The sequence below is a fragment of the Benincasa hispida genome, chromosome 6 (assembly GCF_009727055.1).
Source record: "Benincasa hispida cultivar B227 chromosome 6, ASM972705v1, whole genome shotgun sequence".
Classification (NCBI taxonomy): domain Eukaryota; kingdom Viridiplantae; phylum Streptophyta; class Magnoliopsida; order Cucurbitales; family Cucurbitaceae; genus Benincasa; species Benincasa hispida.
Genome location: NC_052354.1, coordinates 1289341 through 1300043, shown reverse-complemented (window position 1 = coordinate 1300043; position 10703 = coordinate 1289341). Strand labels below are relative to the sequence as shown.

General features: G+C 30.9%; 1 protein-coding gene across 1 annotated transcript; it reads right to left on the bottom strand.

Annotated features, from left to right (window-relative positions):
• Nucleotides 1-9550: 9550 nt before the first annotated feature.
• On the bottom strand, nt 9551-10113 carry LOC120080540 (stress-induced protein KIN2-like). Its single transcript, XM_039035235.1, has 2 exons — nt 9997-10113; nt 9551-9688 (listed from the first exon to the last, which is right to left on the bottom strand). The coding sequence occupies exons 1-2, from the start codon at nt 10051-10053 to the stop codon at nt 9551-9553; spliced, it is 195 nt and encodes a 64-aa protein (XP_038891163.1). The 5' UTR covers nt 10054-10113.
• Nucleotides 10114-10703: the final 590 nt, after the last annotated feature.

The following is a 10703-nucleotide window of genomic DNA, read 5'->3' as shown; positions in this document are numbered from 1 at the left end:
GTTTGAGAAAGTTTAAGATAATAAACTCTACCCTATACATATTAAGGGCGAACATGGTAAGCCAAAAACTGAGCAATAGAGATGTATATGGGTTGGGTTTGATTGAGGATGTTTTTTGGACCAACCCAAAAATCCTAGTTGGTTGGGTTGACAACACAAAATACCCAAATAAAGTCTCGAACCTAATCTAATCCAACTCTTAAAATTTGGGTTGTCGGATTATAACTTATTTTTCTAATTAATTTAAAATACGTAAATTTATCTACAACACAATAATTAAAATCTCATGAAATTTAAATGTTAAATGTCAAATATCTATGATATTTATTACAAACTTTAAATAAAAATAAATATCATAACAATTTTAAAAGAAAAAATATTAAAAATTAAAAAAAAAAAAAGTAGTCAAACTTGATATATATATATATATATATATATTCATTTTATTATTGTTATGTAAATCAGGTTGGGTTGGGTCAACCCAAGCTGTTTTTAGCAAACCCTAAACCCAATTCAACCCAATAAAATTGAAAAAGTTTAAACCAATCCAATCCAAGAATAAAACTGACTCAACCCAACTTTATAGTTTGGGTGGTTAGTCCAATTGTTTGGGTCGTCAGGTTTTTTGAACATCCTATTAAGCTAGTTGATTGGACTCGAACAACTGACTTCCATATTCTTTTATTTTTTTAAGAAAAAAAAATAATTTAAAAAATTGTCATTTTCAAGTTTCACATTTTTAGGGCTTTCTGACTTCTAGCTCCCATGATATTAAATATAAAAAATCTATTGCAATCCAACTAAATTCATAGGGAGGAAAGGGAAGGTCTGCGATCTCAAACTTTCTTTATAAAAAAATAAAAAAATGAAATAAATTAATAATTTAGAAAAAGTTTGAATACTAAATAAAGCAAATTTTATTATACTTTTAATTTGAAAAAAAAGTCGAAACCAAAAACAATTATTAATTTTCAACTCTTTGGTGGTGGAGGTCGGTTTGGTGATAGTTTGGTCGAAAAACCGACTTTGACTGATCGTCAATTAAAATGTAGAGCTACATTGTAATAAAAAAAATGTAGAAAGTCCTTGTGTTGCACTCCTTTTTAGTTCTTATGATTTGGCCGAGCAGTTGTTGTGCTTGCCTGGAACTTGGAGGTTATGAGTTAAACTTCTAGCTAAATGCAAGGTGGGAGCCAATAAATGGAGTTGAACGACATTTATTCATTAATGAAATTTCTCCATCGTATTATTAATGGGTATATCATGGAGACCCAGTCGACTTGTCTAAGGGATATGAGAGTCATACATCTCAATCGACACATGATGGTGGATTAAGTATGACAGAGATGAATGATATAGATGAAGAAAATGAAAATTTGAATATTATAAATTATCTACAGTGTCCAATTGTCGATGTAAATGAAGAAGAAAACGAGGATGAAATGCACACTAATGCCCAAGAAAGAGATAACAATTTAAGCTTATTTGAAGACTTAATAAATAAAGCATGCAACCAGTTGTACCCTGGTTGTACAAATTTCTCTTCATTGTTGTTCTTGGTGAAGTTGATGCATATTAAGGTTTTTAACGGTTGGATAAACAAGTCGTTTAATTTGTTACTTGAATTGTTGAAAGAAGCATTTCCCATTGGAGTATCTATACCTAGTTCATTTTATGAAGCTAAAAGAAAATTACGTGACCTAGGACTAGGTTATGAGTCTATTCATGCTTGCAACACGATTGCATCGTATATTGGAAAGAATTTCTCAATTTGCAACAGTGTCCAGTATGTAGTGAATCTCGGTACAAAATTGAATTTGGAAAAAGTAAAAAGATTTCACATAAAATTTTACGACATTTTCCTTTAATACCAAGATTGAAGTGATTATTTGTATCTAAACATATTGCACCTGAAATGAGGTGGCATAAAGATAAACGTGTTGAAACTAATGGAGTGTTGTGACATCCAGCTGATGCTAAAGGGTGGAAGCATTTTGATCATGAATTTCCTCAGTTTGCTTCAGACACATGAAATGTTCGTTTAGGACTCGCTTCAAATGACTTCAATCGATTTGGGAATATGAGTAATTCGAGTGGTCCTCATTCCTTATAATTTGCCACCTTGGAAATGCATGGACGAGACAAATTTCATTGTCTCCGTTCTTATACCTCTAAAATCTCTTGGAAAGAAATTGGTATTTACTTAACGTCATTGATTGAAGAATTAAAAGAGTTATGGAATGATGTGCACACTTATGATTGTGTTAGTAGCGAATACTTTCAACTGTGTGTGAGCTTATTGTGGACTATTAATGACTTCCTGCGTATGGTGACCTATCTGGATGGAGTATCAAAGGTTACCAAGCATGCCCTATTTGTAAAGAAGATACATCATCATTGAGGCTAAAAGGAAAACAATATTTTATGGAGCATCGATGTTATCTTCCAAATAATCACAGTTGGCACAACAACAAACAATATGATGGAAAAGTGAAACGTAGACCTCCTCCAGTTTTCATGGATGGAGAAGATATCATACGAGAGGTGAACTTGTTAAACTTTCCCGTGCTTAGCAAACATCCAAAGAAACATGATAAGAAATGGAAACAAATTTTAAATTGGAATAAAAAAAGTATATTTTTCCAACTTCCATATTGGTTGAAACTTTTATTAAGACATAAGTTAGATGTTATGCATATTGATAAGAATATTGTGATAATTTGGAGGCACATTGTTAAATATTGAGGGAATGAATAAGGATACAACTAATGCTGTTTTGATTTAGAAGATCTAAATATACGAAAAGAACTACACCTACAAAAGGTAGGAGATAAAGTTGTAAAGTCACACGCTGCATATACATTGACTACTAATGACAAGGTTGCATTCTATAAGTGGATGAAATCAGTCAAATTTCTTGGTGGGTTTATATCAAATATATCAAGATATGTGAATGAGAAAGATGGAAAGCTATGGGGGCTAAAAACTCACGACTCACATGTTCTGCTTCAAAGGCTTCTTTCAATTGGTGTTTGAGCATACTTATAAAAAGACGTGTCCACTGTTGTCGTTGAGTTGTGCAAATTTTTCTGTGATGTATGTGCAAAAACAATATCTATAGGAATTTGGATCGATTATAAAGAGACATTATAATCATACTTTGTAAGTTAGAAAAAATATTTCCATCGACATTTTTCGATGTAATGGTGCACCTAGCAGTCCATTTGCCCTATGAAACAAGCAGGTCCAGTTAGTTATAGTTGGATGCACCCTATTGAAAGAAGCTTATGCACATTGAAACAATATGTAAGAAACAAAGCATGTCTTGAGGGTTCTATAGTACAAACATATATAATGAATGAATCGTTGCTATTTTGTTGTTTGTACATAACTGGAATTGAGATGAAGTTCAATAGAGATGAAATAAATGATGATAGACTTCTAGAGGATGAGATATGTGGTGAATTTTCAACGTTCAGACAAAATGCACGACCATTAGAAGTACCAAGAGTAAGAACATTATCGAGAGAAGAGAAATGCAGTGCACATTGGTACATCTTGAACAATTGCATGAAAATAAAATCTTATCCAAAGTATGTTTTGAACATTCTATTGTAATTGATGATTTTGATAAAAATTGTGAGTAATAAAATTGAGACACGTCTCTTACTTATAGGCAATATTTGAGACTAATTCGACATGAAGCTTAAAGTTAGGATGATTTATACACCAATGAGGCTCTCCTGATTGGTTCAAGTCTCATGTAAGTATGGGTTTAAAAGACAAGTAAAAATTCAATTGAATTAATTCAGGTGACATTAGTTTTTAAGATCTATTGTGTTATTCTAAATTAACAAGTTCTTTCATTGTGTGAAAATGAAGATATGTATGATGATATATATTCACTAACGATGAGACCAAGTTCAGAAGTGCGCTCATCTAGTGGATGCATTGTTAATGGAGTAGTTATCATAGTATTAAGCGTGATAATTGTCGGAGTATACAAAATAATGAGATCATAGTGCCTTTAGAATGTGAAGGTGAAAGAGATCTCCATAATTTCTATGGTGTTGTCAATGAAGTATTTGACTTCCAGTATGCCAAAAGAAGATGTGTAATTATGTTTAAGTGTACTTGGTTCGATACAGACCCTAAAAAGACTAATAAAGTACACATGGATTTGGGTTATATATCAATTAATACAGCTCGTCATTGGTTTGTTAACGAGCCTTTTGTATTTTTTAGTCAAGCCAAACAAGTGTTTTACATCAATGATCCCAAATATGGTAATAATTGGAAAGTGGTGCAAGTAGTCCAAAACAAGCATATGTGGGACATGATAGAAACAGAAGAACGTGAGAATGAACAACCTGAATTATTAGAAGTTGTGAATAATATTACTTATACAATCGATGAATCAATGAGCGATATCAGTTTATATAGAGTTGATGTTGATCCTATAGTCGTAGAAGAACAAATAATTCAATGAGTTGATGATGACTTCATAAATGACGAGGAAGAGGAAGTACAGTCATCTTCTAATAGGAGTTTGAGTTTCGTTAAACATCTTAATGATACAGAATAACCATGCAAATATGTATCTTCTTTTTCATTTCATAACTTACATATTGTCGTTTAACATATATATTGTTGTTTGCACAAAAACAATGGTAGGTCACACTGATGAGGAGGCAGTCTTGGAGTATTTAGAGTCCGAACATATTGGCGCATCATTCTCGTGAGAGATAATTCAGGTTATTTTAGATCCATAATCAGTAATTTATATATGAACTAATGTTTAATTAAACTAACAATGTATAATTTCTTCAGGGTCTAGTTGTACGACAAATAGGGTTGGACGCAGATACTCTCGAAATGTTGATTTGGATAAATATGTGCAACAATTTGGGAGAATTCCTATCAAGGTCAACTCTGTATGGGAGAACCAATTTGCAACAATGAAACAAGGTTTAGCGATGCCATTGGTATCAACATTCGGGAATCTTTTTCTGTTCATTATGAATCATGGAGAGAGGTACCACTAGAGAGCTAGTTAAAAGTCGATTATTGGTAGGATGGTTATTTGATATTTTAAAATTATATATATGCGTTTGCATCTGCAGAGATACTAATTAGTTTTTCTTTTCTTTCATAATTTAGAATCATTTTGTGTTAAACTTGTCCAGCCAACTGGTTAATAATTTCATTGATGAATAGATGAAAAGTTCGTTGAAAGAGTATATGGGGAACTACACAAACACTATAAAAAATATGCAAGTCCTGAAGAGGCAGGAGCACACCCACTTGATCGACTTAAAGACGATATAGAAGATTGACACTTTTTATGCAACAAGTTTGAATCCACCGAATGTAAAATAAGAACTTTTGTGTTTTTTTCTTTTGGTTTACTTACATTCCAATTACTCATTTCCTCTTAATTTCTCATTTTCTTAAAAAGTGGCAGAGACTAATCAAATTAATCGGTTAGCCTTAAAGTACCCTCATACAGTGGTTCTAAGAATTTCATACACATACGAGAATCTACGGTAAAAATAAAAGTATTTCTATATTTCATTTCTAAGAAAGTATTATTAATATCTTCTATCTGAATTATTTTACAGAAAGGACTTGACGGTCAAACAATGGACCTAGTGAACTTATTTAAGCAAATACACTATAAGAGTGACTAGTCATTTGTTAATCAGGCCGCTAATGATGCATATGTAAGTTTTTATTCTGCAATGTAATTTTATTTATATATAATTGTCATACAATAATTTATCCTAATTATTGATGTACAGTCAAATGGTCGAGCTGAGAGCAGCCTCCACCCAAGAAGGGTTTGAATCAATATCGGAAGAAGAAATATGCGAGCAGGTGTTAGGCACAGGAGTGGACCTTGGTAAGACACCAAAAGGTAAAAAAATTCATCGTCCAGTGCATTCTCATTAAAAGTTATAGAGGAGAAAAAACAAGAGATGGAATCCTTAAAGGCTAGACTGGCAAGATTGGACGAACTAGAAGCAAGAAGACAATCTAAGATGGCTGATATGAAAGCTATGCTCTTACTACTCGTGAGAGATAAATCGAATGAGCTCTTCAACTTTCATAGTAAACTAACTAGAGATTGTATATGTTGTTATCCTGCAGTTATGGTAACAACATAAACGTATAGTTATGTAAAGTATAGTTAGTGTTCTGAAGTTGAGTTTGAATTTCATTTTGTGCTAAATTATGTTGGTTTGTATATTGGGATTGAGAATAATTTTGGGGAGGAGGGGGGATAAGTTGGTTTGTTTATGTAAATGTAGATATATGTTGGTTTGTTTCAATTGTTATGAGTGGTTGGGTTTAAGTTGGATTTTAAGTACAAGTATGTTTAAGTTTAAGTTTTGTTTAAGTAAATGTAGATATGTGTTGGTATGTTTCAATTCTTAATTATGTTGGTTTGTATATTGGGATTGAGAATAATTTTGGGGTGGGGAGGGGAGGTGGGGATTCAATAAATTTCATTTAAGGAAAACTAAGCTGGAGGGAGGGGTGTTGGTTTGTGTAAGTAAATGTATATATAAGTTTAAGTAAATGTAGATATATCTTGGTTTGTTTCAATTTTTATGAGTTGGTTGGGTTTAAGTTGGGTTTTATATTCTATATTAGGTTGATTGAAATATGTAGATATGAGTTCGTTGGGTTTAAGTTGGGTTTTAAGTTCTATATTAGGTTTGAAGTTAAAGTGAGTTTTATTTGTTAATGTTCTTATATTGGTTTTAAAGTTGGTATAGGGGTAAATGTAAAATTATGATTAAATTTAAGTAGGGTTTTAAGTTTTATATTGAGTTTGAGATTCAAATATGCAAGTTTGAGTTGGTTTGTTTCAATTCATTAATATTCCGAGTTGAGTTTTAAATTCTATATTTGTTTTGAGATTGGTATATGACATATTGAGCATTAAACTTATTTAAATTTGTATTTTGTAGGTATCTCGAGGTTTATGTTGAAGATACATCTCCCAACGAGCATATTTAGGTTGTAGATGTTAATGTTATTTTCGATTTAGGAATTGTGGATTAAGGTTGTAGATGCATCTCCCGATAGGTAGTTTGCTATCATGTAATGTTATTTTAGATTAAGGAATTGTGGATGTATTGTTTTAACTTAAAACAAATAGTGTTAGTAACTCTTGAGATTCAAACATGTTTTCTATATATTATTTAATATTGTAGACATTTACTTGATTTTGGCAATTTTTATTTTAATTTGAATGATATTTGTAAGATTCAAACAGGTATGGCATTTGAAAAAAAAAAAAAGATTTAAATAAAGAATAAAAAAAAGTTAATTTCGACGGTTAAATATATAATCCCGACGATACAAGAGGTTAGAAAAAACCATAATTTTATGCATTTCTTATCTTTTCTCGACACTAAAAGACCATCCCCCGACGGTCCAAGTGGTCCGGAAAAGCCACTAGATCCCAATGATGAAAACATACCGTCTGCCTAAGTCGATTATCCAAACGGTTCTAATTTCTGAAGACTGTCGGAAGTTAAAAACTTTGCCCAACGGTGCAAAGTCATCGTCGGGATAATTGAATATCTCCTAATGATGACACTAATTGGTCACCGTCGGGCAAAATTTTCCATCCCGACGGTATTTATAAATTAAGACCATCGATGTTTGACTGCTCCCGATGGTTTTGTTTAGGGTCAGTAGAAAAGCCCCATTCTCCATCCATCGAGATAATTTTTTCCCCTACGATACGACTTTTATACCGTTGGGGAAGGTTATGTCGATGAAGCTTTCACCACGATCCGGCCGATGATTATTTGACCGTCGGAAAAAGTTTGGTCGTCAGTGTTTTCAACTAATCCCGAAGGTTTGCAGCGTCGAGAAAGGTCCAATTTATTGTAGTGAAATCTCCCATGTCATCTTTTCTAGAGATCAAATCAAATTCCATTTCATTGGTTTCCTTTTTCTTTCATGTAAAATTTAATTAAAATAAGGGGAATGAATTAAAATGACATCAATGATAATGGTTAATGATTAACATTTAATATAAGATAATTTCAAATATGGTAAAATAAAATAAAATTTTTACAAAATATAACAAAATTTCATATTCTTTCAATGATAGACATTGATAGATGTGATAGAAGTCTTTCTATCATTGTTTATAAGTGTCAATCATCGATAGAATCTAAAAAAAAAAAATTCCGATTTAAATACTTTATAAATATTTCAGCAATTTTGTTATTTATTAAATAATTTCTCATTTGATATAAAAAAAGATATATATTGTGATTCAATAGAGATCCAACACGTTGGTTCTTTAGTAGAAAATATATCAATAGAAAAATATGTTAAAATATTAAAATAAATAGAATAAAAGGAAGAAATTAGTAATATGTAAGTTGAAAAAGGTTTCAAATTTTCCGAAAAAAAAAAGGATAAAAAAACAAATTAAAATATTTAGAACCAACGCAGGTGGACATAAAAATGCATGCATGAACATTTTATCCTAATGTAATTTTGAAAAACATAAGCCCATTCTTTTTTGTTTTTTATTTTGAAAATTAAATTTATTTTCTTTGAATGTCTTCCTAGAAGAGTTTAAATCTTATTCAAATTATACATAAAAAACTTACTTTTATTAGTTTTCAAAACTTATCTTAATTTTTAAAAACATTGATAGAAAATAGACAACAAAGGTGGTATGGATGATCATAGACTTAATTTTCAAAACTAAAATTTAGAAACCAAATAGTTACTAAACATAATCATAATTTTTTCAAAAATCTAAATTCAAATTCTAAATTGAAGTGTAGGGATTTAATTGATGAAATATAATTATAAGTTTCACACAGCGTTTATCTAAATGAAAAATAATTAAGTGTCAAAGTCAATACAATTCTCAAAATTCAGGAGTATAAATTGAAATTTTCCTTAATATTAATAAAAAATTATAAATTTCATAGATACAAATGGATATTTTTCTTTTTTCTTTTTTAAAAGAAAAAGGTAATTGAATTAAAATCAAGCAACACCTTTAGTAGGTTATAACAAAACGAGCATCAATTCAATGGTTGGTCTCAGCCACAAAGGCATAAAATTAGACCATTCACCTCTTTCCCTATTAAAATTATAAACCCACCTAACCAAACAATGAGCAACTCTATTATGTGAACGAGGAATAAAATTTAAATTTCTAAAATAGGTCCTATCATAAAAACTATAATTTCATCTAAAATAACCCCAATTAAGAAAAATTGTAATGTGATATTTTTCTTAATTTTATTTATATGTTTTATTCCATAACCATAATTTTTAATGACTAGAAAAAGCAAACTAGGTTTTGGCCCATGTCAACTAGGCATGATTCTCATTGACACAAAAGGCTCATGAGCCATATGTGACGTTTTTTTTCCAAGGCTCTTACACAATATTGTCTTTATTCAATAAAAAGAAAGAGAAGAAGAAGTCTAAGTAAAAACAAAATAGAAGCCTTGAAAAATTCCAAAAAAGGAAAAAAGAGAACAAATTGAAGACATTTTCATTTGTTAACTGCATCCTTAACAGCTTCAGCGGCTCCTTGTGCTTTGGCCTTTATCTGTTGTCCTGCTTCTTGCATTGATTCCTTAGTCGACTGGGCTGCATCGTTTGCCTTATCCATCATATTGCTCACCTTCTCCTACATAATGACACAAACTAACATGTTATCCTTATCACTCCTTAATCACATAAAATAGCAACCAAACAATATGGGGCATCTCCAACGATATCCAATAAAAGCAATATAGAACCTTTTAAATAAAAGAATAAACAAGGGAAGGATAAGATAACACGAAATCTATTGAGAATGAAATTACTATATTAGACAACTGTTATCACATTCATCTTATATTCAATTACCATACAGTATTTAAAAATATAATAATCTAATATGTAATCGATAAAATGATGGTGTGGTTAAATTTAAATAGCTATGACTAAGTGAACCTGAGCTTGACCCTTGGCTTCTCCAGCATGGTAGCTCATCTTTTGGGAATTATCCATTTATTTTGTAATGAATTTTGAAAACACAAAAGTAAGGAGCTTAGAACTTGAGAAAGACTTGGTGAATATAGTTTTAAAGTTTTGTTGATTTAGAAAATCAAACTTGGTGTGAGTTATATAGTAGTTACAGTTCAATCACTAATTGACACGTACAATAATGTCTCAAATAGGTAATTATTTACCTGTGCCACGTGATAATTAGTGATTTGTTTAGAAACAACACTTGTCATATGATGTTAGAATTGATCTAAATTAAGGCCCAATTGACCAGGTTTAATTAAGAGTAGAGAAATGTTCAACATTGCTTTTTTTTTTTTTTTTGTTGATTCATGTCAATATTGTTTTTTCTAATAAAATTCAATATTGTTTATTATCCATTCATGGAAAAAAAACCATGTTCAAGGAAAGTGATGTAGAGATGGTTGAAGTAAGGTCCAACATAGTTTAGTTAAATGCGGAGAAAAACGAGGCACAACGGGAATATGAATATTGATAAATAAATAAAATAATAAAAATAGGAAATTACTTAAAAAATCTCCACTTTTTCTAAGAAATTTTAGCAAGTAGGAAGTGACACACTTGAATACTATGCATAGGTGGTTGAATGACACATAGCCAACACATGTGATAATGAGAAAATGACACCTGGC